Source organism: Zonotrichia albicollis, chromosome 11 (assembly GCF_047830755.1).
Source record: "Zonotrichia albicollis isolate bZonAlb1 chromosome 11, bZonAlb1.hap1, whole genome shotgun sequence".
NCBI lineage: Eukaryota > Metazoa > Chordata > Aves > Passeriformes > Passerellidae > Zonotrichia > Zonotrichia albicollis.
In genome coordinates this window covers 7,748,946-7,776,222 of record NC_133829.1, presented here as the reverse complement: position 1 = coordinate 7,776,222, position 27,277 = coordinate 7,748,946, and the positions used below count along the sequence as shown (strand labels likewise).

The 27,277-nt window shown below is 48.2% G+C and overlaps 2 protein-coding genes across 2 annotated transcripts in view; one reads left to right on the top strand and one right to left on the bottom strand.

The window, feature by feature from the left end:
• FANCI (FA complementation group I) overlaps positions 1 to 16,440 on the bottom strand; it is a 23,653-nt gene extending 7,213 nt beyond the window's left edge. Inside the window, exons 1-25 of the mRNA XM_074549236.1 lie at positions 16,290 to 16,440; positions 16,136 to 16,208; positions 15,463 to 15,593; positions 14,903 to 15,059; positions 14,767 to 14,824; positions 14,289 to 14,330; positions 13,912 to 14,035; positions 12,893 to 12,978; positions 12,595 to 12,727; positions 12,291 to 12,383; positions 11,664 to 11,800; positions 10,697 to 10,877; positions 10,016 to 10,103; positions 8,737 to 8,867; positions 8,017 to 8,087; positions 7,027 to 7,141; positions 6,521 to 6,643; positions 5,360 to 5,428; positions 4,209 to 4,310; positions 3,214 to 3,396; positions 2,998 to 3,119; positions 2,442 to 2,606; positions 2,012 to 2,191; positions 577 to 740; positions 100 to 176 (exon numbers count right to left, since the gene is read on the bottom strand). Of these exons, the coding sequence (XP_074405337.1) occupies positions 100 to 176; positions 577 to 740; positions 2,012 to 2,191; positions 2,442 to 2,606; positions 2,998 to 3,119; positions 3,214 to 3,396; positions 4,209 to 4,310; positions 5,360 to 5,428; positions 6,521 to 6,643; positions 7,027 to 7,141; positions 8,017 to 8,087; positions 8,737 to 8,867; positions 10,016 to 10,103; positions 10,697 to 10,877; positions 11,664 to 11,800; positions 12,291 to 12,383; positions 12,595 to 12,727; positions 12,893 to 12,978; positions 13,912 to 14,035; positions 14,289 to 14,330; positions 14,767 to 14,824; positions 14,903 to 15,059; positions 15,463 to 15,593; positions 16,136 to 16,208; positions 16,290 to 16,373 (2,889 nt within the window). The 5' untranslated portion in view covers positions 16,374 to 16,440. The remainder of the gene's footprint in view (positions 1 to 99; positions 177 to 576; positions 741 to 2,011; positions 2,192 to 2,441; positions 2,607 to 2,997; positions 3,120 to 3,213; positions 3,397 to 4,208; positions 4,311 to 5,359; positions 5,429 to 6,520; positions 6,644 to 7,026; positions 7,142 to 8,016; positions 8,088 to 8,736; positions 8,868 to 10,015; positions 10,104 to 10,696; positions 10,878 to 11,663; positions 11,801 to 12,290; positions 12,384 to 12,594; positions 12,728 to 12,892; positions 12,979 to 13,911; positions 14,036 to 14,288; positions 14,331 to 14,766; positions 14,825 to 14,902; positions 15,060 to 15,462; positions 15,594 to 16,135; positions 16,209 to 16,289) is intronic.
• RLBP1 (retinaldehyde binding protein 1) lies at positions 16,372 to 27,277 on the top strand. Its single transcript, XM_074549759.1, has 7 exons — positions 16,372 to 16,538; positions 20,036 to 20,231; positions 20,851 to 21,052; positions 22,209 to 22,387; positions 23,114 to 23,272; positions 23,876 to 23,986; positions 24,096 to 27,277. The coding sequence occupies exons 1-7, from the start codon at positions 16,372 to 16,374 to the stop codon at positions 24,252 to 24,254; spliced, it is 1,173 nt and encodes a 390-aa protein (XP_074405860.1). The 3' UTR covers positions 24,255 to 27,277.

Sequence of the window (27,277 nt, the reverse complement as noted above, 5' to 3'; positions counted from 1 at the left end):
CACAAACTCAACCCTGTGGTCAAGCAACAGAGAGCTAGCAGTGTTTCCTGCCAGAATCCCAAATGCTTTGGAACACTTGCAGCACACAGTGGTACTCACCTGAAACTGTCGGATCTGGAAGGCAGCTTTCTCTGTGACATTAATATCCGCTTCTTCTGCGTCACCATCAGTAATATCTGGCAGAGACAGAAAGGTGCAGAAAAAAAGCTAAATGCCAAGAGCAGAATACAGGATTTATTTCTAAAAGTGGGAAAGACTGCTCACAGCTAGAGGAGGAATACAGACTGCAGAACCACGGTGAGCTGAAAAACATGTTCAAGGCAAACTTCAAATAGATGAATGCTGTGTCAGACCCCAGCTATCCTCTGCTGACAGACTGAGAGCTCTATAAAGGCAGGTAGAATATATCTCTAGAACCTGTCTCTGGTGTGAAAATTTATGCTACCTAAGCCCACTTTGCTGCTGAGAAACAAGAACCAGACCCATCTCTCCCTGGTTATGGATAAAGGGAGCTGCCCACACATGGGCTGGAACCTGGAGGGTAGAAAGCAGAGCAGAATGGTGTCATGTGCCTACCCAGGGCTTGCAGGAACTGGGGGATCTTGGCAGAGTACAGCTGCTGCACTGTGTTGAAGATCCGCAGCAAACCTTCCAAGCACAGAAGTGAAATGCTTTTGCCTTTCTTCTTCCCTGATTCCTCAACAATGGTGGGAATTGAAGTGTACCTCCAAAGCAGAACCCTGTGGGACGGCAGATGACATTTACTGCAGTAAAGCTGGCTGCATAGGGCAAGAACTAGATCTACTCTTAGGATCCCATTTTTAATATAACTAAACTGGAATGTCTTTTACCTACAGAAAATGGTGGGGAAGAAATCTTTTTTAAGAAGATTTTATTTCAATGTCAGCAAAACAGCTACTGCATTCTTCCTGCACAGCTAAATAATTTAATTCTTTCCAGGTGCCAAGGGACCTTCCAATCCCATTTCAAGTCCATCTTTTTACACTCATTTCTTCCACCTTCCTTTCCCTTTTTCTCAGACTGCCCTGACCACTGGTGTCAAATCCACCAGTGACAAAAAGAGCTTTACTCGTGGCAGTTTGGTTCTGTGAAATGTCAGAATTCACTACGGGGCTCTCTATAAATAAAATCAGAAAGGTAAAGGCAGGCAAAGCAAAGTAAAAATCTGTGAGGAAAGCAAAATTGTTTGGCCCAAAGAAGACTTTTCTATTTGTAGGCAAACATAATTTTCCTGCTTCCCTAACCCCACTTCTTCACTTTTTTGTTCCCTCTCCTTTCTTCTCATTAGTTCTGTTGCCTGCACAGATGATCTTATTCTGTTTCAATGTCCAATCACGCAAAACATGTAGCTCACATGTAGTCCTAATGACTGCAACAAAAATAGCCTCTATTATTTGGGGTGAGACACAAAACCGGCATTATGCATGGCAGGGGTAATTTGCATTTTGTGCTCTCTGCTGACTGGGCTCTGAAAAGACCCCATGCAGATATGACCTAGATTCCAAAAGACATTTACATGGTTCACATTCTTGGATTTCCAAAGGATTAGATGCATGAATGTCTTCAAGCATCTTGCAGAAGTCCTAAACAAATGATTTCTAAAGCTTGTGTCCCTCACACATCTGTTTTGTTCTGTAGCTCGAAGTGAATTTTAACTTTGCTGCATTCCAGAGGCCCCAAGAATCCAGCCTGTAATCATCTTACCTTCTCTGTGACAAAGAGTGATGAACAAGAAGTCAGAAAGAGGCTGAAAATGTTTGATGGCATTTGGTTCTTCCAGGCCAAGTTATTAAAGCTGTATCACTCACTATGGCACAGAAACTGCAGCGCCTCCACTTGATTTCTCAGGAGCACAGGAAGGCACGGACCCCAACCCAGCAACAGCAACAGCATGAAACAGTTATGGACTGCATTCTTCTTCCAAAGAAGAATGAAAATAAAAATCCCCCAAAATGCATTGCTGATGTCTCCACGTGCCACACTGACTCACTGTGTGATTTTGCAGAGATTCTGGAACATCTTCTCGGGATTCTGTCCGTCTGGTCCGTCCGTCTGTCCCGTCTCCTCCAGCTGCTGCACCTTCTGCAGAGCGACGCTGACGGCGTAGCGCAGGAACTCCGTGCTGGAGCGCAGCACGGCCAGGCTCTCCTCGTGGCTCTGGGCATTGTCCCTGCAGGACCACAACTCTCAGACAACTGGGGATGCACACAGGAAGCTCAGGAATTCTCTGAGATCCCAAACTTAATGTGCATTTGCAAATAAAAGCTCTGGCTGAACTGAGGGTGGAAAAGACCCATTGTTTTGGTAGCTTGTAGTGAACACCCAGAGGGTAAGAGCTGCACCAGCCTTTCCAAGCACACTAACACAGGGTTTGAATTGATGTCTGGCTCTGCTCCACAGAGGACTGGACACCTTCTCACCTGAACAGAGCTGTGAGCAGAGTAGATACAAAACCCATGGACAGGAAGCTCCGTGCAGTTTTGTTGCTCAAGGCAGATTTGTTTTTTCCAGCTTTCTCCTTCAGGATTTCAGAGAGTTTGTTGTAACATGTAAACAGGCCTAGGACATCCTCAAACTTGTTCTTACTGCAATAAAATAGTATTGTAGAAAGTATTAATGGAGAAAATACATTCTTGGAGTTTCTCATTTGAAGCTTCAGCTGCCAAATTACACAATGATGCTGCCTAAATGATGAAACCTGTTACATCTCCCTGCCTCCATAACAGTGTATACCGCACCCAATCCTCCTCAGCCTGCAATTCTACAAAATGTCAGATCCCATCTCCCACAGCACATGACATTCCAAAGGAAAACACTCCCCAAGGCTCTGTGAGTGGCTGTGCCACAAGGCACTCACACTCAGATCACTGATTCTGTGTTGGCACTACCATCCTGTGCCTGCAATGAGGCTGTACTCCAAAGAGCTGGGCAAATAATAGCACAGCTACTGCTATAGGGCAACATTTAATGTTTTACCTGAAATTCCCAATGTTGAAATTGTATTCAATCAGAACCTCACAAATTCCCATCACCTGAATGGCATAGATGTTGTTTTTCACACCGACACCAGAAGACAGCGAAAAATCTGCTGATTTATCCTGAGAGGTAAAAGAAACAAGTGAAAAATCTTTTCAAAAACTGACAAGAACTCGGCATCTTCTCCCACTGAGTCAAACTGAAAATCTGATTTACCAGTTCAAAGTCTTCCAACTCGCTCTTGATCATTCGTCGTGTGACAGATTCTAACATCTCTTCAAAGTTTTGCTCAAATCCCACATCCTCCTCCTCCTCCTCGTCATCTTCAGCTCCTTGGCACAGACGCACAGTGCTCTTGTACCAGGCAAGGCAGTGCTGGATGCAGCAGAGCAGGTGGGCCTGCAGGAAGCAGCCACACAGTCACACTCAGCCTCTGAGCTGGAGGTCACTGGCAGCAGGGGATAGGGGCCAGACTGTTCTGGTGGGATGTAAGGAGTTGTGGCTGCCTTTGCAACTGCCTTCAGTCTTGAGGATATGCCTGATTCCCAAATTGAGGGGGATCAGTAATCTCACACAAAGCTGCTCAGTTCCAGCTTCAGACAGTGCTCTGTGCCTGAGCTTTTCTAGATGGGATGTAAAGAATTAACTCCCACTGCTCCCTCCACCCAGCCACCTCAGGTACTGAAGGAGAAGGGAAGGGAATTTCCAAAGGGACTCTCACTCTAGCTGAAGTGTCTGCACCCTTCCTGGGTGTGCTACTGCACACAAGCTTCCTTAGGGGAAAACAAAATTATTAATTTGAATTTGTTCCCTTGGAAATCCAACAAATCACTGAGGTTTCATCTCCAACAATTTCAAAGGAGCAAAACCAAAGGACAAACTCTTCCCCCTACTACACACACACTGCACAACTATTTTATGTGGAATTAAGTTAAAGGAGGGAAAAAACCCCGTAGGGTGAACTCAGTGGAGGATAACAGAAGAACACTATTCCTAGAGCATTTTTCACACAGGTCTCCACAACCACTATGCTTGGGGAGCTCAAATAAATAGCCTGAGGCAGGGGTGAGATGCCCAGCTCTGTTGCTATTAAAAGAATTGCTCCAGGCTAGAAGAGGCTGAAGAAGCACAAGGTATTCAGCTCATGTAGGACAACTAAAATGTTAGTAACAGATGAGCTTGCAGCTGTGGCCAACCAATATAGCTCTTACCAGTGGTTCTTGCAGAAAGATTTGATCTCCCTGAGCCATAATACATCCCTCCAGTTTGAGTGGAGGCAGGAGGTCTGGCTGGGGCAGGTAATATTGCTTTATCTGTCACAGAAAACAAGAAATAAAAATAACCAGTTACTTGGTAACTGAGCCTCTTAAGATGTTTGAAAACAGAGCACAATCATCTTTGTACCCCATTATAGAGAGCAAAACCTGGCACTGTGATAAGGGGACTGTACAAGTACATGAGCCATGTCCTCTCCTCTACTGGTGATTAAAATCCCTTCTTAAGTTGCTCCTGTAGCTCAGCCAGGACACGTCAGTGCCCTAAAACAAGATTAGCTGACCACTTGCTGTTCTGTTGCCTCAACAAGTGACATCACTTGCACCCCACCTGCAGTGTTATCCCTCCTTTAAACAGTGAGGATCAATAGCTGCTGCTGCTATAGAAAGTTATAGATACAGAATGATGCTATGAAATTTTACACCTTTACACCAACTTACTATTAAGTGCCCTCTGTTACCCAAAAGCTATCTTGGCTCCGTTCATGTTCTTTTCCCAGACCCTATACTGTCATGGGAAAGCTGGAATTAGTCAGCATGAACTCTTTGGATGATTAAAGGGAAGAAAATTACTTGTCTCAAAGAAAGCACAGCCTGTCCAATGGATTGAGGAAATGTGATTGTCTTGTTGCCATGAGCAACACTGCTGGGGGATGAGTTAATCCTCCCAGATCCTACATGGACTTGGGTATTCTCCCGATGGGAAGACAGCAACAATAATTACTGTGTCAGCACATATCCTTGGGGAACTATGGGAGGGTAACTGCTGTGCACTGCCAAGGAACAGGGAGAGCACAAAGAACTTCTCTGGGCTCACATTTTCCACAGCACCTAAGAACTGAAGGGTTGGAAAGAGCTCCAAGAGATCTTTCCTCTTCCACCTGATGGCAGGAAATTTGTCTCCAGATGTTTACCCAGTCTGCTCTCTCAGAGTAGCTGGGGTTTGAACACTTCCTTAGGGAAATGTCACAGCACCCAAACATGCTTCCAGTGTGAGGAAAAACAATTTCCCCAATATTTAACCTGAATTTTTGCCATTTTGGTCGAAGTGCAGAATTCTGCAGCCTCACCACGGAGCAGGACTTTACCTGGGACAAAAGTGTTTCCATTATAGAGCTGGCCAGCTGGGAGTTCCTGCGAAGGACATCATAAAAACCCTGGAGACAGGAAGGAAGGACAAGTTGGCTGACACAGCAGAGAAAATGAACCACAGGCATAAGAAGTTGGCGTCATCAGACTGCCACGACACTCTGGCACCGCAAGGAACCATGAGGAAGTAACAATGTGCTCAGTGTAAAACTCCATACCTGGCAAAGCAAAGGCACCACAGAAAGAAGCTATGAATCAGAACAAGTATGAATTTCCTCACAGGGGCCCTCTCACAAGCTGTATCTCCCTAGCAGCGGTGGCATCAAGCCCAGAGTGACTTTCACTGCTATTTAACACAAGCACAAGATCCAACTTCAAACTGTGAAACCCTGCTTCAAAGGCAAAACAAGCCAGTGGGGAAACTGTAGGAGGCAACAGATCCTGCAGACTGAGAAAATTCAGTGGATGGATAAAGCAAGTACAAGTTTTCTAGCAACAGTGACGAATACACCCAGAACTTGCAGCTCATCAAAGGTCAATCCAACCCAAGATAAGAAGGAAACAAAACCTCTCTGACTGGTACAGGGTTTTTTTCCTCAAGGTGATACCACATGGTTATAACACAACCCAAGATATCCACCCAAAAATGGCCCTTTATAACAGGCCTATCACAACAGACCTAAGGACAGCCAAGATTTTATAGAAACTTGGAAAGGAAAAGGAGAAAAGAGAGATCCCTGATGCAGTCTTTAAGGAAGAGTTTCTCCATACTCTCCAGACAGGGTTTCCTTTGGGGCCCATAATTTACTCTCAACAGCTCCACATCTAACCAGTGCCTGTTATACCACTCCTCCTCACAGGGCATCAAACATCCTTCCCATTCCCTAGGCCCTACCACAGCAAGACAGACTTTGACATATTTTTGCTGTTAAACAATGCATGAGCTGAAGAAGATACATCAACGTGTCTTTGGGTGCATAACGGTCAAAAAAACCGCAACAGAAGGAGTGAAAACATGTTACACATGTCCCATGAAGAACAAATCTGAGCTGAAAGCCTGTTTTTCACAGTAACATGGCTGCTATTTACCTGAGGCTAGAGAAGAAGCAGACAACAGAAGAGCTTGTGGCTGTTTAAGGGACAGAAGAAACCATGTTTACCTCATATAACATGAGTCGAACGTCTGCTTGCTGGCTCAAACATCGCCTCAGGCTGCCCAGGATTTCCAGGCAGAAGGCTTCATTAGCTGCAGAATTATAGCAGGCATGAACATCTGCCTGGACCTGAGAAGGAACATTAGTCACGTTATACTGGTTACAATATCACAACACAGGAGCAAGGTGATAAGGCTCTGGCCCCTGAAGAATCACTGAGATAGTCCTTGTGCTGCCAGGCTCCTCATCACTGTCATGGAGCAGTGGGCGTGCTCCCCAGAGCACTGGTGCTGTGAGAATGGCTCTGAGAAGCAACATCTCTAGGCCAGCTTCTCCTTGCACATTGCACTTCCTAAAGCTTTCCTTACAGGAAGGAAATCCTTGCTGGATTTCCAGCAGTAATCCTTACTAAAGCTGTATTTCCATTCTGGGGAAACATTTTCCTTTTGAGTTGTTTCAAACAGTGGCTATTAGACAGACTGTCTCACATGGGACTGCAGAACAGCACTCACCTGAGTGGCACCAATGGCCTGGCTGCACTGGGAAGAGGACAAGCTGCCCAGAACCTTAAAATTTCTTAACAGGAGCAAAAAGCCAGCGACTGCAGCTTTACGAGCATCGAGCTGCCTGGGAATTGGGACAGGAAAGAGGGTTATGTAAGGAAATGTGGAAGCAAGAAGCTCAGAAGCACATAAAATATCAACTCAGCAATGCAAAAAAGGCCACAAATACAGAGTGACTGGGCCCTGTACAACTGTATTTCCCACAAGGGCAGTACAGTTCCAAACAGTCAAAGCTGGGCAGTTTGTTGGAAACTCTCCTCCTCTACACTCTCAAAATATTCAATCTCCTTTCTGTCTTACAATGCTCACACTCAGGAAAAGCCCAGGCCAAGACCCAAGTATTAAATATCCCTTGAAAGCTGGGAGAGTATCACAGACCTCAGAGTTGGAAAATTCCTAAAAAAAACCTGGTGTTTTGCTTCACTCACAGAAATGCCAAGTGTTTCCCAAGACCAAGTCCCTTGCTTTGAAAAATAATCCTAAATTTTGAATTCTATATTCATAACCAGGCAGCCAGTGGCCTACAAAATCCAGTCTACAATCACAGCAGGAGGGTTTCCTCAAAGCATGACCAAGACAACACCTTGTAAGAGATCAGAGGGAAGGTGGCAGCTCAGCATTTTGATCAGTGACTCCCCCCAGACCCTCCCTGGATGTATTTAGCTGTGGAATTGGTTTTAATTTTGCCTATGTATTTGGAGTTCCCAACAGCTTTCTGAACTTGCAAAGTCCATTCATTCAGATGGGGGCTGGGATTTTTGTTACCATTCAGTGGAGCTGTGGCTGTACTACAATTCCAGGCTAAAGGGACAGAAGTCACTATCCAGTTATGGGAAGAACATTATAAGAAGACACTCAGCTCAAAATAAAAAATACTTCTGCTCCAAAACCATAAATGAATTGTAGAATTTTTTTCAAAGAATCCTCTCCCCAGCTTACCTGGAAAAGATTGCTTTTTGTAGAACAAGGATCAGGGAGTCCCTCACTGACATGCTGACTTTGAGCAGAGGCTGGAAAGGAAAATAACCTTTGGAGAGAAAAGCACTAAGGCATGCCAAGCCCTTGGGGCATATGAGCTCATCTTCCTCAGGCCCATCTGGCCCTGCATTTCCAGTACTGTCATCAGTACAGTAGGAAGGCCAAAACATTTTAAAATAGACAAGAAAACCCATAGAGTTGTGGCAGTGAGACACCTTAGCAGGTCAGTGAGGACACAGTGCAAGGGCTTAGGAAAATAACTGTTATCCCCAGGTTGGACAAAACAGGTGAAAGCTAAAACACCAGGGCAGTACCTCAGCCCAGGCAAAGAGGAACACTGACATGGAGCTTGGAAGAAGAAAAATCAATGTGACAGCTACAGCTGTTCAGCTAAACACTGTGGACTTCGTTTTCTACAGGGTGCAGCATCTGGGCATCTTCCAGATGAAAGGTCAGCACAGAGCAGTTTTGGTCCTGTGCCAGACCACACCATATGCTTTTTGCTAGAGGGCACATGCAAATCCATGCTTGAAGAACAGTTCCATGCTACACCAAACAACCCACAGCAGAGAATGAAGGCTGATTTCGTGAGGGTTATCAGATCATGCATGTAATTGTGGCCCAGAGCTGTCACTGGAACTGAAGGAGCAAGGAGATCCATAGAGAAATGCAAAGTTTTACCTGTACTGCCCGTAGAAGGCCTTGCACTGTGTCAATGGGCAGAAAGGACAAATTGTCAAAGGTCTCTGTGACTTTGGAGGATGAAGTCTGAAGCACAAGAGGAGCAGACACAACAATATTGGACAGCAAGTCTGAAAAATAAAAGGACAAAAAGAACAGCTGATGCCAAGAGGCCAGAAAAGCCTGAGCAGAAGATGTCTGTAGAGCTAACAATTACAGACTAATCAAAGACCTTCCATGGCACACAGAGGTCACTGACAAACCGAGTCTGCTGCAGACACCAAGCACTAAAAACACTCCCAGCCCAGCTGAAGGGCTCACCCACCAGAGGGCACTGAGATGCAAGGGAAGAGGCTGCAGCACTGACATCCCAGCAGCCCCAGTGGCTCCCAAGCCCAAGGACAAGGAGAAGGCAAGGCTGGGAACGTGGAACAGGCAACTGACTGATGATTCTGATTTTCTGTGCGTCAGCTGTTCCATGGCAACTGCCTGCAAACATATTTTTCACCTGTGATGAATACAAGGCAGTCTGATGCAGCTGATACCTCAGTCAGAGGAGTAGGAACAACTGATTTTCTTGGCTTCAGGTCACTTCAGCAGGTGCTTCAGAAACCAAATCACATCATGGGCTGCATCAAAAGCAGCTTGGCCAGCAGGCTGAGGGAAGAAATTCTCTCCCTCTGCTTCACTTTGGTGAGAGCCCCCTTGGAGGACTGTGTCCAGCTCTGGTGTCCTCAGCACAAGCAGGACAGAGACTGCTGGAGCAGGTCCAGAGGGGCACAAAAATGCTCAGAGGCTGAAGCACCTCTGCTATTGAGATGGGCTGAGAATTGGGGTTGGTCAGCCTGGAGAAGCCAACTTTGGGGAGACATTGTTGTAGCCTTTTGGTACACAAATGGGCTTTATAAGATGGGGACAGACTTTTTATGAGTAACTTTGTGATAAGAATAGAGATAATAGTTTTAAACTAAAAGAAGGTAGATTCAAAGTGGATATAAATAAGAAATTTTTTATAGTGAGGATGGTGAAACATTGGCCCAGGTTGCCCAGAGAGGTGGTGGATGTCCCATCCCTGGAAACATTCAAGGTTAGGTTGGGTGAGGCTCTGAGTAACCTGGTCTAGTGGAAGATCTCCATGCTCATTACAAGGCAGTGGACTAGATGACCTTCAAAGGTCCCACCCAACCCAAACCCAGTTCTGTGATTCTATAATGAGCTTTGAGGAGCTGTGTTGTGACTGTCCACAGTGCAGAGCACATTTCTCTCTCTTTTCTGTTACCTATGAAGTGGCTGACAGGAGATGCTGCTTTTGTGAGGACTCTGTTCAGGACCTGTTCAAGAATATCACTTCTGATGGGCTCATGAACCTGAATGAGGAAGAACAATAAATAAAAATCAAAATCTTTAAGATATTCCTGTACTTCACAGCACAGGCATTGTACAGTACTAAGCAAATCCAGATCTGAGAATTAAGCAAGGATGGTCACCAGAAATCCCCTTTCAGCTAAATCCACACAAATTGATTCAGATTTCATCCCAGGACAATCAGAACCAGCACATCAAGGCACACACAGTACACTCAGAACATAACGTTCAAATCATCTATGGGATCAAAATATACAGTTTGGTCAAGATGAATGGATTTCAATCCCACCTTGTCAGATTTTATTTGTACCTCTGAATTTCTCTACCTCTGAAATTTCTTGGAAACTGTAATGCAGTTTATAATAATAGGGATTACACAAGTATCATGACAGCTGGAACAGATTAGAATTAGGTCTTCATGAGGAGGGCCTCTTCCAGCTGGAAAGGGTCAAATAGGAGACAAAATCTAGTATTGTTTGCAAAACACTCACAATGGATATAGCAGGCAAGGTTTTGACGCCATTTACCAGGACAGCATAAGAACAGAGTTGTTTTCCTCCCACCAAAAAAAAACCTTCTCCAAAACCTACATTACCTTAAATGTTTCCAGCAGGATACTTGCTCCCAGTCTGCAAGCCTGCTGGGCTGGCATTTTTGAAAGGCCATAACTGTTATCAGCAGCTTTTCCTCCAAAGGGCTTTTTTGGTTCATAGGATTCCATTAGGCTGAAGCCAAGATCCACCAGGCCTTGAGTAACATGGTCCCAACCAAATGCACTGAGGAAAACATGAAATACATGAGGAAAGAAACAACTTAGTCATAGAAAGTTTGGATTAGAGCTGAGGTAAAATCTTCTGCAATCATTCCAGGGTCCAAAGCAGCAGTGAGAGACCCTTGATGACAGCAGGGAAGATGACAGCCCTCACAACCCTGTGATGTCCTCAGGCTGAGGGACAGGTGCTCAGCACCTCTCTGCAGTCCTGGTTCTCCATCAGAATTCCTTTCCAGCCCAAAGGCTTCCTCACCATTGGGAATGATGTGCCCTCAGGTCTGACCTGAACATAACAGCAGGCTACAGTTGGGATGCACAGGTACCCTACTGATGTCAAGAACTTGAAGTTGGAGAAAAAGAGAAGAGGAATGCCTCCCATCAAACTAAAGGACAACTGGTGACAGACCAGAGCTATCCCACAGGATGTTTAAAGGACTAACCAGTAAACCAGATTAAACAGTGAACCTACTCCTCATCCCTTGATTAGAACACAAACTACAGCCAACAGTATGACTCACACTGCAGATTAGGCCCTGATCAGTTTAGTCCTTTGTACCACCAGAGCCTGAGATTTGAGGTAGAAGGAGCAGATTTATACAGGCCTCACGTTGTTGTTGTTTTTTTTAATTCGCTAATATAAAACTGGGATAAAACCTTTGGATTTTGACACTGATCCCTACCAGCACATGGTCAGAAGTATTTAGCATCCCAGAGTGTTTTAACAAAGCTGAAACTCTCCCCACTTCTAAAGCCCATTGAATGTTCTGCAGCACGTGGCAGCACAACTCACCTATTTTTCACCACTTCCAGAATGACAGCAGTTATATCATATTGTTGAGGAAACAAATCCTGCAGAAACTTGGAGGCCTGAAGGAACTGCAGGTCCTTGCAGCTTCTTGTGATTGATGTTTTCAAGAAATCAAATATCTGGAACATAAAATCATTACGTGTGAGGAAATGATCTTTGAGATGGGACCTGTATAGTTTTGGGTATGTTCCAGTAAGAGCACCAGCCAGACGCAAGTTCCACTACAGCCTGCCAAAAATCTTAACTCACTTCTTTGTCAGGACAAATACACCAGTCTCATTAAGTGCCTCAAGGAGAGTGACTTGCTGCCAGATGCTCTTCATGTGGCCACCACAGAGCCAAAACATTAGAAAAATGGACTGCTTTTCTTCTCATCCTACAATACCACAGGAATCACTGCTCTGGAAAATTGTGATATTGCTCTGGGGTCTTTTACAGTGTTCAGTAAAGTACAGCATACCAATGATCTAATTGCCTACCCACAAGCATCCTGAAACCATTTTAAGCCTAATTCTGATGGGACTCTGACCTAACCATGCTTCCTTTCCTTTACAGGGAGTGCAGAGTGCAACCCCATGGAAGCCTTCTGCAAGTTTATCAAGCACATACCTGCTCTTGCAGTCTGTGTTTTACAGCAACTGACAGCAGAAGAGCCACACTGAAGGGACACAGGGCTCTACCAGGGTCCTTCTGGTGCTCAGTCTAGGAAACAGCAAGGAGCAGTGAGAAAACTTGTTATCTTTACTGAAACACCCTGGAAATTCAGGCAGCCATCAGGCACACGTCTCTTCAAAGATATCACAGCACTCGCTAAAGAGAACGTGACTGCAATCATAAAAATTATTAAATCCCTTGTCCAGATAATAAATTAAGTTTTTAAACCAGAGCAGTGGCTGCTCCATCTTTGCCATACCTTCAGATGTTTAATTAGCTCCTCACCCAGGTCCTGGTCCAGGTTGATGACAGAAACAATGTGCAGGATAACGGTGCCTTCCACGTGGCGGAGCTGGTCCAGGGGCGTTGTGGCCACCTCAAGGTCCACTGACCTGTAAGTTTTACCAGAAAATAAAAGCCAGAAATCATTCCTTATGGATCAAGAAGGATGATCTTGTACAAGGTTTAAGTGTTCAAATTCAAGGAGCCCTGGGCAGGAGCAGTGTGGCTACAAACACCCAGGCAGTAAAGAGAGGGGTAACAGAGCAAGAACTTACTCTGGAACCCTCTGTTCTTCCTTCTGTCTCTTATCCAGCTGGTTGAAAAAACTGATGATTCCTTCCAAAACAGTCTTCTTACTGCCCTGCAAGGCAGGACACTACAATAAGCCATTGCAGAGACTGCAGTATCCCAGAGAACAATACTCAATTCCCACACCTATCACAAATCTCAGAGTATCCTTCATTTCCCTCCATAAATTGCTAAGGCAGGTGAGCACTCCTCTATGGCTCATTTCCAGATTTCCAGTTTTCATATTTCTTTTGACTGCACTTATTTCTTTTGACTGCATTATAGAATAGCTGGAAGAAACTCAAGCTCTCAGGCATTCTGATTGTCTTTTTTCTTTTTTTTTTTTTGAAGTTGTTATTAATTAGAAAGGATCCTTTATGCTTTAATCAATTGGGAAGGCTTTCAAATTCCTAACTTAAAATCTAACAATACATTTTGGCCAGTGGACCCAAATGACCCTCTATAACACACATAAAATTTGTCTTTGGATATTTTGGCATTGACTTGGTCACAAATAAAGCAAGGAAAAGAGCCATATCACCCTATCAAAGTGCAGAGATGTCCCTGGCAGCCTCTGCTCTGGAGAAGAGCACAGGAGATGACACATTCCCAGTACAAGTGAGACTACAGCCCAGTAGACAATCATCGTGTATGGGCTATTATTGCAGCATGCAGATCTCAGAGTGAGCAAAACTACTATTCAAACTACAAAACTACTGAAAAAAACCAATCCTCTCTGCTGTCTGCTAGCTCTGTGCTCATCCCTTATTTACCAAAGGTTTGCTTCTTTTCCCACAAGGAAGACCAAGATCCCATCTTTCTCTGAGCAGTCAGCTTCTTCAGTCTAGAGGGAGTTAGAGGAAACAAAACCTACTGATGTTCTGTAGTGTCCCTACAGCATGGCTTGGGAACAATCAGACTCCCTGCCAAAATCCAGACTAGAGATCACTCTGGACATTTTCTTTCTGTTAGACTAAACCTAAATCCAGATCCCATGAGCTTTTACCTTTGCAGAAAGCAGCAGCAGCTGATAGACCAGAGGGGGAATTTCCTGCAGGTCTAATTTGGAGAACATCCTAAGGACCTTTTCCACCACAAACTGCAGCTCCTCTCCTGATAGTGGAATATCCCTGTTGAATCAAAGATTTTTTTTTTTTCATAAATTTATTTGCCAAGACTCACTCACACATGGAATAAAAACCACGATGCCATGCCCAGATGTGTTTTGCATCCAAATCTGGTGTGGATGCTCACTGACCAACCATTCATGGTGCTTTGCCTGGCATGGTCAGACCTCCTATTTGTACTTGCCCCAAACTGCTTATGAAATAGGACACAGACAGAACCATGGCACAAGTTGATGTTGAAGAGAAAAAGAATTACCTGAACATGTTGGCAAGATGTATTACACACCGAGGATCCCACCTGGCAGAACAAAGATATGTTGGAAGATTGAGAGCAAGCTTGATTATCATTTAGCTCTCCCCTCCTACACAATTATTCAATGTCACCACTTCCCTGTTACATTCTGATACTAAAATTAGAAGCCAGATTTCCACCAGGAATCATCAGCACCAACCCAACCACCCACATTTCCAGAGTTCTGAACTGCCCCAGCCCCTTTAATAACAAATGCCAGAAAAGGAATAAAACCAAGCACTTCCTGAGACCAGTTCGTGCAGCATTCTCACAAGCTCTGGGAACAGGCTGCTCCCTTGCTTTCCCAGCTGGAGAAGACACTGCCACAGAGGGCACAGATTCAAGGATGGCAGGACACACAGCCCATGGTGATGCATTTTTCCAAGCACAATGTGAAACACAATATTTTGCCACGAAACCAAGACCTGCCAGACATACATACTTGCTGGAGCAGAGGGTATTTATCAGCTGTTTCTTAAACTCTTCCCCATTCAGTTCACCTGAAAAAGCACAAGTCTTAGGAGCTGATTGCAGAGGAAGGGAGGACAAGCTGCAGAGAAGGAGCTGATAGGAGTTACCTTTCCCATAAGCCAGGTTCTCCTTTGAACTGGCCAGGGCTGTGAGAACAGTGGAAAACAGCTCCAAGGATTTCCCATTGGTCAGGCTGCCCCCTTTAATGACATCCACAAACAGGCTGGCAAGCTCTGCCAATGCATGGCCTGGCAGCTGGCGGGCCTGGGAGAACATACAACAGAGAGAGCCTGAGGCAGTACACAAAATTACACATACACATCCAAACTGTCACCAAAACCCAGCAGAAGACAGAATTTCTTACAGGGAAATGCTCCCTTTAAGGAAATATTCAGCCCTGAGGTCTCTGTTTTGTACTGTTCTCTACAGAACAGAGCAATAAATCAAGATTATGTGATTATAGGTTTAGAGCTTTGAGCCTAGGATTAAATGTCCAAAGATAATCAAGTTCATACACTGAGCCAATTGCAATACAAGCTAATTTAGTCTAGGGAAGATCCATGGAAAGGATACAACTAACTTTCCTCAATGGCCTAGTGAAGTATCCCAATTTACATACTAAATTATACAAGCAGAGCCTAGGAAAGCCAGCTCAAAGGAGCTTTACCTCCAGCATCAGCAGTCCTATGATTTCAGACACCTTGCCCAGATGCAGGTCCCCTGACTCCACTAGTGGGACACAGTGCTTGTAAACCTGGAGTCTCCTGAGAACACCACTTCTCTGGGAACAGGGGGAGCCTTACAGCAAGCAAAAGAGGGACAAAAGAGTGGGGAGAAAGTTATGCAAGTAACATGTTGTGAAATGATAGGAAATCAGCAGGAATAAACTGTCACCTGGCTGCAACTTCCTATTTTGCCTATCTGGCAAAATAAATAAAAAACCCCAGAGAACAGGAAATGAGATACTTGGATAAAATAGTCGGCCACCCTATTACCATATCCTGTGGTTCACTCAGCCTGCTGCCAGAGACCAGGAAATGTTAAAACTTCGAGAAGAACCAGCTGGGCAATTAGCTCTCCCCTGGCCAGCTCAGTGCTACTGCAAGGGCTCTCAAGAACAAACCGCACTTACCACGGGCTCTTCACAACTCCAGCACAGTTTGCTATCTCCCCGCATGTATTCTGGATGTCGTGCTTCCCTGTGACAGCCCTGACCAGCGGGTTTCTTACCAGAAGTGACAATTCCCTCTGCTGCTGTGCACTTTCCTGCGTGCTGCACCCACCGGCCCCTGCCAGGGCTGGGCCCGCAGCCCCGCGAGCTCAGCCCACATATCACCCACCTTTGAAGATCCCTCTGAGCAGAGCCGCCGTCTCCCTGCCCTTCAGGGCCTGCCTGGTCACCATGTCGCCCAGCTGCAAGACAAGGGGACGCTGTGAGCCCCCGCTTGGGGAGCATCCCCGCTCCCGCCCGACCCGCGGGCACCGCGCACCCACCTCGCCCTCCGCCAGGCTCTGCAGGGCCTCCTGCAGCCGCTCGGGGCCCTCCTCGGCCGCCAGCGACAGGATGCGCTGAGCCATGGGGCCGGGAAACACCGGGACCGCCGGGCCACGGCTCCGGGCCCCGAAATTCCCGCCCGGAAGTGGCCGCGTGTCACCCGGGGAACAGCGCCCGCCCCCGGCGCGCTGCCCGCCCCCGGGGCCGCGGGTTCGAGTCCCGCAGGGGGAGTGTCGCTGTGTCACAGCGTGGGTCAGGCTGGGTCAGCTGGTCCGGCCTCCCTGCCCAAGCAGGGTCGTCCTAGGTGTGAAAAATGCGTATTTTATGCTTGGCTTTTCGCGAATATTAAAATGAATATTATATGTGTTGTGTTAGAAAGTAATGCTGCATTAATTCTCTCATGTAGTATGTTAAATATAGTTTTAGGTTGTAACAAAATGTTAAAATAGAAACTATGCTATGTAGGATACTTTTTTTTTCTTAAGAAAGGACTCGCACTGAGATAGCAGTCACAGGACACTTAAATCTTTCAGAGAAAGAATTTATTGCTCCATTATCAAGAGAAATAAACTTCTTCCTGCCTCACTTGGGCAGGATGACACCGTTAGGATTCAGAGGAAGAAGCTGATGATGACCAGATAGAATCCTGTATTTTAATGGAATTTATGCATCATGTATGAGGTGTATGAATATGCAACAGGCTGTTGCTTTTAAGGGTTAATCCTCTGTTAACGAGTGTCATTTTCAGGCTTGTGCTGCCCAGAAAAAGGTACCCGGACTGCCCGTAACTCTTTGTTTCTATTGTCTCATATTGTCCTAATTCAAATTGTCCAAATTATTATTACTCTAATTGTATTACTATTTTTATAACCATTTAATTACTATTAAGCTTTTAAAACTTTAAAAACAAGTGATTGGCATTTTTCACACACCCACGTGGGGTTTGGATACGTTCGAGTAAACCCCTTAATTCCGGGGGACATGTGGGGTGGCCTTGAGCGTACCAGGAGGTGTAGCCTGCCTCTAAGCAGCAGGATTTGGCCAAAGGATCCCAAGCCAGCACAGTGGGGGATATTTCACAAGCCCCATGCTCACGTGGAGCAGGAGTTGATGTGCTGAGGACTTGGCACGGGGCTGTGGGCAGGGGGATAACCAGACCTGGAAGGGAGAGGTGCACTTAGGGCTCTGTCACAGCACATCAGGGTGGGTCCCCCTTGAGACACGTTTATCCAGGGAAAAACATTCTCTTTGTGATGCCAGGGGTTGTAGGTGTGTCTGCAGAACTATTTCACTTGTGCTGACCGTGCTGGCCAGGATGCCCAGGTGCCCCAGGGATCACAGGTTCTCTCTAGCACCGCAACAGAGCATTATTGGGTCTATTTGGGAAACCCCATGCTGATGATGCACCCCTGTTATGCACTGAGCTGCACACAAAGGTCCAATGAGCTGTAGGAGGGAGCTGAGCCTTGCACCAGGGCTGTGGGAAGGGGTTGGGAGGGTTGGGGGTCTCCTCTGAAGAGCATTGCATGCTGCCTCAGGCTGCAGTGGCATTGCTCAGGGGTTTGGCACAGGTTCGAATTTTCCCTCAGCAGCACCCCAGCCTTTCATCTGGAGTCTCGTGCCTTCCTCCTCCTCCTCCCTCCCTCACATCGGGGTCTCAGCTCCACTTGCAGGACAGCCCTGTGTGGAAACCAAATCCGTAAATCCCAGGGGCATTACAAAACATGCCTTGTGTAAGCCCCTTCAGCCCTGCTCTGTGCTTAGCCTGGCCCTGCCACCTCCCCAAAATCCCCACCATGGTAAGAGCCTGGCCAAGCTCCTCTCCTGGGCTTGAGCACAGCTCCATCCTCTCCACATCTTCACACAGATCCCACAACCCTTGACCCAAAGAATTAAGGCTGCAAGGGCTCTCCTGCCCTGTGTAGCTTCAGCATGCTGGGGCATCCCAGAAAAGCCATTTTGCCATCCTGCTGCACCCACATGTGGGCTGAGCTTAGTTTCTCCCACGTACTGGGGCTCCCCTCCCTTATGGCTCTGTGGCATCTCCAGCTCCCAGAGCTCCGAGCAGTCAATCATCACTTGAGGGCATTGTAGAAATGTTGTCTCTGTCTTTTTTTTATAAGAGCTGAAAGGAGCCTTGTATGGATGCTGGTTTGGGAGGCCCCATAGGGGAGGAATTGGAGAGCCCCAGGAGTATCCTCTGCCACAGACCCATCCCTGCAGCCAGACCCTGCCCACACAGCCAAACTCACAGCAAGGCCTTGCTCACACAGCCAAACTCACAGCAGGGCCTTGCCAGGGTTTGTGGGGCAGAAGCTGGGGAACAGACCTGTCCTGCTCACCCCGGGGAGCAGGCCGGGATGGCAGGCTGCCCACCCCCTGCCTCTGCCCCTGCCCCGTGCTAATGAGCGAGTTACACAACAAGGAGCTTTTATACTTTGTTAATCGGGTCCGGCATCCAGCCCGCCTCCCCACGCACGCTCCCGCTGGCCGTGGAGCCCCGGCTCCCTCCTTCTCTCTCCTCAGCTGCCTTTTGTAATGTTTTAATGGGGTTTCTTTCCTGGGCTGGGCTGACTTAATTGCAAAGCTGCAGTGAGTTGATGCCTTGTGACGGTCTAATCCCAACCCGGTGACTCTACAAAGCTTTCACCCGGCTCCCTCCTGCTCCACTCCGGCCTCGCCACCTCTGCTCCCACCTCAGCTCTGTGCACTCACCTGCTCAGGACACTTCTGCTCCTCCTGGTGAGTACCCAGGACATTTTTCAACTGGAAGAACAGCGTTGAAGACCATCAACCTCACTCAACCTGGCATCTCCAGAGCTTGAATTGGTTTTGATGCCTATCCCTTCCCCAGGAGGTGGAGGGAAAGAGGATGGCCCTGGGAAATGGGTGAGCTGGAGCCAAGCATCCCTCACACAGCCTGGGCTTGGAGCTGGTGCTACAGACAGGCAGGGGTAGGTGCTGGAGGCAGGATGAAGGCAGCCCTCCTCCTCCTCGTGGATGGGAACAAGGTGTTTCACCCAAACTGCTTTGGAAAGATGCTGAGAGGTTTGCAGTCCAGCCTTGCAGCTGGTGGAGCAGTGAGATTTGAGAGTTTGGGAAATACTTTAGGGATGAGTATTTATCTTGGTAATATGATTTATTTTGGTAGTAGAAATACAAGGATGAGCTGGCTGCCTGGCCCAAGTCGGATGCTCGCCTCTGCCAATGGGAAGGTGGTCTGAGACCACCTGGGTGAGGGCAGGCTGAGATACCCCCAGCCAAAAGAGGAAAGGCAGACTGAGAAAAACATGTGAAAGTATCAGATGATCAATACACAGATTTTTAAGCTGCTTTTGAAAACATCCTTGGTGTTGCTCCAGGCTGCTCAGCCTCCTCGGGCAGGCAGAGATGCAGGCAGTAGGTGATGGAGCTGAGGAGGGTTGGGGGTCTCCTCTGGACGCCCACTTCTGCCCCTGTCTGTGCAAGATGTCAGGGAATGGGGCATAAGGGAGGCCGTGGAGACCATTTGGATCCATGCTGATTCCTCCTTCCCTCTGCCAGTGTCCTGCTGCTGACAGAAGACAGAGAACATCATGTCTGCAGTTGTGAGTACCATCCCCACACTGCCCCATCCTCTGTGCCCTGACCATGCCCTCCATGCAGCACTGGGATGGGGTGCACAGGGTGCACCTCGGTCCAAGCAGCACACAGCCCATCCCTATCCCACTGCACCCCCTTGTGTGGAGCCTCTCCCCTTCCCCAGAACTCCCAGGTGGGGCAGGGGGCTGGGGGGCTGTCTGGGGAGCCCCCACAGCCTCTCCTCCCCGCAGACGGGCACGTTCCGCATCGTGTCGGAGGAGGAGCAGGCACTGCGCTCCAAGCTAGAGCGCCTCACCACCAAGGACCACGGGCCTGTCTTTGGGAGGTGCGAGAAGATCCCCCCACACACCCTGCAGAAGGTGAGGCAGCTGTGGGGAACTGGGGGAAGGTGCAGCTCCTGCTCCTCAGGGGACAGAGGATACTCTGCTGTCTCTTACACTCACCAAAATGTCTCCAGGCTGGGGATTGAGTGACCCTGCCCTCCTTACACTGGGATGCTGCAAGGAGCTTTACTGTCCTCCCCCAGTTTTTGGGTGCCTCCAGGACCCCCATGTGATGGTGTTCACAGGGTCTGAGGATGAGGGAAGAGATGAAGATTTGACTCTGTGTTTTAGAAGGCTTAATTTATTATTTTATGATATATTAAAATTATACTAAAAGAATAGAAGAAAGGATTTCATCAGAAGGCTGGCTAAGAATAGAAAAAGAAAGAATGATAACAAAGGCTTGTCTCTTGGACTGAGAGTCTGAGTTAGCTGACTGTGATTGGTTATTAATTAGAAACAACTGCATGAGATTAATTACAGATTTACTTGTTGCATTCCACAGCAGCAGATAATTATTGTTTACATTTCGGTTTTGAGGTTTCTCAGGAGGAAAAATTCTAAGGAAAGGATTTTTCATAAAAGATGTCTGTGACACCCCCGGGCTGTTTCAGCACGCGTGCCCATCGCTGGGTGCCCTCTCTGCTCCCCCCAGGCAAAGGACGAGCTGAACGAGACGGAGGAGAAGCGGGAGGTGGCGGTGAAGGCGCTGCGGGAGCTGGTGCAGGAGCGGGCGGGCGGTGAGGATGTTTGCCAGAAGGTGGCCGAGAAGGTGCAGGAGAGGGACGACTCCTTCCTGCTCCGCTTCATCCGCGCCCGCAAGTTCGACGTGCACAGAGCCTATGACCTGCTGAAAGGTGGGGAGGGCGCAGAGCCCGTGGCCTGCTGAAAGGTGGGGAGGGCTCCTGGGTTGTGATGCTGGTTGAGGATGAGGGTACACATCCCCCAGCAGTTCCCTGTCCTGTGCTGGTGCCTCCTAGCCCAGACTGGGCTGTGCTGGCAGAGTAGGACCCCAACGTGGGAAGGGAATGAAGAGAGGGGGTAAATAGCAAAAGTCAGGGTTTGAAGAGAGGGGATGAATAGAAAAAGTCAGGTCGAGGGGCTTGAAAGGAATTGAGATAGGGGAGGAAATAAATGAGTGTGACACCAGGCATCCTGCAGCACCAGGACAGTCCCATTCCTTGCAAATTTATCCCAAAAAAACTGGAAAAACCCCTCACATTTGGTGATGGTTTCATTTGTGCAGCAAACCCAGCTGGTTTGGGCTGCATCCCCTTGAGACCCCCATGCCCACTCCCCCCTCTGTACCCTATAAGGAGCCAGCTCTGCACCCTCCTGATGTTCCTGTGCATGGTGCCTGGGGATCTTTTCACCCCTGTGGCACCTCTAGGTCTGGGGACAGGTTGGGGTGCTTGTGGCACCCTCTCCTCACACTGGAAGTGACCCAGAGGGATGGAGGGGGAGCAGAAGAGCAGCCCACAGGCTGGCTGCTGACTGGAACCTGCCTGGCTCCAGCTCTGCTCTTCTTTGTGTCAGCTTAGGGGATAATGAGTTGTAATTATCAGTGCTGGCTCTCAGACAAGATGTTTTGTTTGCCAGTATTTTCCCAGGATGAAATTCCTTGTTTTGTGCCTGCAGGGTGCCAAGAGAGGGTAGATGGGAGTTTTCACCCAAACAGGGAGGAAGGGGAGAAGGGAAATGAGGGGGAAAATTACTTTATCTACTTGTTAAGGTGTTGGAGAGAAAGCAGGTGTGAGAAGCTTCTGGCAAGGGGAGGGATTGCACCAAGCATGCTGGGGCTGGTCTGCTGAGCTTCTCTTTCCTCCTTTGTCTTCCCTCTTTGCTTTCCATCTTTCCCCCTTTGCTGGAGGAGTCCTGACCCACGTGTGCCACAGGCAGAGCTTTCCACAGCTCTCGGATTCTCAGCATCACCAGCCCATCCCGTCTCTGGCAGCTCCCCCAGCTTCCCGAGGCTGGGCAAGCAGCCAGTTTTCCCAATTTTTGCCTCTGCAGGCTACGTGAATTTCCGGCAGCAGTACCCGGAGCTGTTTGACAACCTGAGCCCCGAGGCGGTGCGCAGCACCATCGAGGCCGGCTACCCCGGCATCCTGGCCAGCAGGGACAAGTACGGCCGCGTGGTGATGCTCTTCAACATCGAGAACTGGGACTACGAGGAAATCACCTTCGATGAGGTGAGCCCAGCTCAGAGGCTGCTCCCACAGCTGCGGTGCTGCTTTTGGGCTTGTCCTGCTCGGACCTGTGAGCACAGCATCCTTACACACACTGAGCACAGCATCCTTACACACACACACACACACACACACTGAGCATCCTTACACACACTGTGAGCACATCATCCTTACACACACTGAGCACAGCATCCTTACACACACACACACACACACACACACACACACACGTGCATCTGTCCAGCCATACAGGTGGAAGTAAATCTGCAGCCCTCTGCATTTATCCTTTGAGAGAGCCTGGGACAACATGGTCCACCCCAAAGGATGCAGTGCAAGATGCCAAATTAATGGGTGCATCCCCCAGCCTGTGTAACACGGGCTGAAGAAAGACACCACACTATTAAATCAGGGCCAGAGGAGGAAACTGAGGCACAGGGCATGAGAAGGGCTTCTTGGCAAAGAGGTCTTCAAATCTTCTCCCAGTTTCCTTACCTGCTCAGCTCTGAATCTGGTCTCAGTGTATTACTGATCCAGATCTGATGCTCATGACTTGAAAAGAGAATGTGTTCACCCTCTCCCTGCTCTGATATCTTGGGGCTGGCTGTGACAAGCAGGCTTAGAGTCCAACAGTCCCTGGATAACACTCCATGGAACTCCTCCTGAGTACCCCCTAGGGTCTATGGCAGGTGAGACCTCATACAAGACCCTGCTGTCTCTCCTCTCCATTAGATCCTTCGTGCCTATTGTATTATCTTGGAGAAGCTGCTGGAGAATGAAGAAACTCAGATCAACGGGTTCTGCATCATTGAGAACTTCAAGGGCTTCACCATGCAGCAGGCATCAGGGATCAAACCCTCCGAGCTCAAGAAGATGGTGGACATGCTGCAGGTGAGGTGGCAAAGTCTGCACCCAGCAGTAGCAGAGGGGACCCTGGGCAAGCAGGGAGCTCAGAGGTAGGGCTAGCAGGGTTTGGGATTGCCACCATGCTGGAACAATGTGAAAGCATTGTGGAGAGGCTGTTCTCCATCACCCTGTCCCTGCCTTGCCAGCTAATTGGCTTAACCCTGCAAAATTTTCCCCATCCCATCTCCCTGCCTTCTCAAATCCCTGACCAGAAGCAGTGCTACCACTCCTTGCAGCATCCATGGGCATGGCCTGGAGGGCTTTCCTCATGAGCCTCTCAGCCCAGCCTGGTCCAGGCTGGATAGAGACACAGGCACTCCAGGATTTCTGCCCTTGGACCAAATGCCAAAGACACTTGGCTCTTCCCAGGGAGGGTCCTTCTCATGAGGAGCAGTCTGGGAGGTTCTTCAGCTCCCTGGTACTCCTGAGGTGGGGGTGGCTGATCCTCTGGGTCAGAACAGAGAAAGGGACATGGAGCAAGGAGAGGTGTGGCAGTGCTGGTGTATCCATTGCTGCCTGCTCAGATCAGGGTAAGATCTGAGCAAGGCTAAGATCTGTAACCATCTGTGTCTGGGTTTGGGATCCCAGGACTCCTTCCCAGCGCGGTTCAAGGCCGTCCACTTCATCCACCAGCCTTGGTACTTCACCACCACCTACAACGTGGTCAAACCCTTCCTGAAGAGCAAACTGCTGGAGAGGGTGAGTGTGGGAAAGGGACCTGCAGGCAAAGGCACGTCCTTGGGTGGAACAGAGCAGCTGGGAAGAGCTGTCCTGATCCTCTGCTGAGGGCTACTCCCATCTCCCCCAGGTCTTTGTGCATGGTGAGGAGCTGGAATCCTTCTACCAGGAGATCGATGCTGACATCTTGCCAGCAGACTTTGGTGGCAACCTGCCCAAGTATGATGGCAAAGCAACTGCAGAGAAGCTCTTTGGGCCTCGCATCGAGTCTGAGGACACAGCTCTCTAAAGCAGGAGCCTGCTGCTCTCCCCTGTACCACAGCACCAGAGGTGGCCCTCTAACCCCACCACCTCCCTCCTGTAGCATTGCTTGAGTGACTGTTCGTGCTGCAGCAGCCTGGGTGTGCTGCTCCATGCCTGTCCCTCCTGTTTCCACTCCAGGCACAGGGCTGTCCCTCCCAGGCACAGCATCCTTCCCTCTGGAGCTGCTGGGGAAAGGAGGCCACCAGCCCTCTCCCACAGCCTTTCCTGGAGCTGCAAGGGGAGGACAGGAGAGTGTCTGCTCTGGGAAGGGAGGGCTACAGTGAGGGAGAAATAAAGTGTTTAAAGCAGAGCTCTGGTGCCTCATGGTGAGGAACAGGGGCACAGCTTTTTGGGTGCTGGCTGTGTTGGTGGTTCTAAGGAGACCAGGAGTGCCAGTGTTTAGCAGGAGACCCCAGTCCCCTCATCACTGACTCCACTTTGGCACCAGGACCAAGGCACTGTCCATCTCCATCCTCCCTGCATTCCAGATCAAGTCCTTTTCTTGCCTGAGAAAGGGCCCCCAGTTCTTTCTTATCTGCTCTAACCAGGGAAGAGAAAACAGATGCAAAACAAATACCCAACCAGGGTCCCAGCTGGAGCTGTCTCTGCCCAATTCCTTCTTGGGCAGGAAGGAGAACAGAAACTGAGCAGTCATTGGGACTAGGAAATTATTTCAATCACAAAACAATTGAAAGATAAGCAGAATGTACCCTCCTAAATCCTTCAAAAGCCTCAGCACAGCTGTTTCTCCTAGCACTGCACTGTGAAAGGGAGCTTATCCAGGGAAGCTCCACCAAAAGTCACCATGGAGGGCAGAGGATGGTACCTGTGCAGCAAACCAGCTGCACCTGACACTAACTACAGCTTGTTCAGGTGGGGAGGAGGGAAGCATAGGTAGCTGTCCCTGTCTAGAGAGTCTGTTCTGGCTCATGAACCAGGCATCTCCTCCAAAGAGTCAATTGGACACCCATTCCCAGACCATCTCCTCCCTTGGCCAGCAGCAGGGCTCAGAAAGGAACAAGCTCCTGGTCTTTGCCCAGGTTACCTTCTCCCTGAGCCTGATCCCACCAGTGGGTCCCGTTCCCCTCCCAGCTCCATGTGAGTCCTTTTCATCATCCAGATCAGCCCTCCCACCCAGGGCTGGCCAAGGTGGAGGGATTGACAAGAGCCACATTCAGCAGGGCACTGGCTCAGGCTCAAACCAAACAGGACAGGGCCTGCCTGGGGTTAGATGTTTGCTCCAGCCTCAGCTGCTTGCTGAGTCCATGCATGGAGAGTCCCAAAGCCTGAGGCTGTGCCAACCTTGTGCAGGAGTCCAGAGACAGAGCAAAAGGCACTTCTCCACCTCCTTTGGCTCCTTTCTGTACCTGGAGCCATCCCAAGGAAACCACGTGTGACAACCGTGCAAGCATCAGGCCAGTGCAAACACAACAGCACAGCTTGCCTAGGAGGCAGAGCAACTGCAGCTTCTGGAAACAGAACAAGGGGGAAAAAACTCATCCACAGAGACAGGAGTATCACATTGCTGCCTCTGGGTTTGCACTGGGACAGTCACAGCTCCTGGGAGGTGCCTGTGGCTGCTCACCACTCCTGTGACAAATTGTCAGCCAGGAGCTTGCTGTGATGGGGAGACAGAACAGCACAGCCGAGCTGGCAGCTGAGTGACTGAGCAAGGCAGGAAGGAGCTCTGAAGTGGATCTAACAGCTAATTCACAATAGCCAATAAATTACAGATGAGGGCCATTGTGTCCCACAGAGCACCCAGTCCAGCTGCCCCAGCAGGGCACCAGTCCCAGTTCCCCTCCACAACTCCCTCCCTTGGGCTGTAGGCAATAAATCACACAGTGGAGAGCTGTAATGTCAGGTGAGCAGTGCTTTTGTACACTCAAGGCTCACAGATGTCACTGTCCTGGCCACAGGAGCTGGTTTGTGTTTCTTCTGCCAGCAGCTGAAAGATCAGGCAATGCACTTACTCTCACACAGGGAAAAATAGCAGCTGTTCTATTCTAGTGGCAAAAATAACTCTTTTTCAGTAGTTTCATGCCAGATGTGTTTTTTTAAGCTGATGCTGTACCTATTTCTCCACCAGAGTGGCATCAAAGACCTCTTCTTGGGCAGAAGACAAAAAGCAACCAGGAAAGGCTTGAGCACCACTTTTATCACCTTCCCCCCAGCCAGCTCCCCAAGCTGGGCCTCAGGGAACACTGAGAGCCTCTGCCAACATATGGAACTTCACACACAGGCACTAGCTGGAGCACTGACTTCAATAAGTCCTTTATTTTTAAATAAAGAAACCCCACTGAATCAAAGATAACAAAATTACATTTTGTTTTGCAATGACTTCCATTTTACACCACACAAGAACAAAAATTAAAGAAAAAAAATCAAAGACAGTTTTATATATATTTATATATAATTTTAAAGGTAAACATCAGCAGATATAGAAAAATTGCATTGCTAGTTGCAAATCATCTCCCCTGCAGCTCTCAGCTCCAGAGAATCTGACTCAGAACATGGCAGCAGGGAGGGTGTCTCAATATACAGGCTTCTTCAGGGCAGCATTTAGAGATAGTTACAGAATATAATTTTGCCAAATTAAAAATATTTCCATAGTCAACTGCTCACCAAGACCACCGGAAGTCACTCTGCCTGTTCTAACACAGCTGCATGAGAAAAACAAGGGCACAGGTCTCCTCTTCCCAAGCTCTTTACACACCTTTTTGGCTAGGAACTTTCAGAGAAAGAGGTTATGCTTTCTCAAGAAGAATGGCTAGAGATCTGTCACTGGGAATTACAGTCAAGTATCATGTAACAATGAGACAATATGCCCCTTTGGAAAGCTGTTGACTTGGGCAAAGCAGTAGGATTTGGTTACAACAAATACAAATTTGTTATTTGGCTTTTTTAAAATTTTATTTTAAAGACTTTTTAGTTGGCAGGGACCATGAGATGGGTCAACATCCCAACAGAACTATAGTGGAGATCCAAGAAGAAAACTCTGTATCTCCT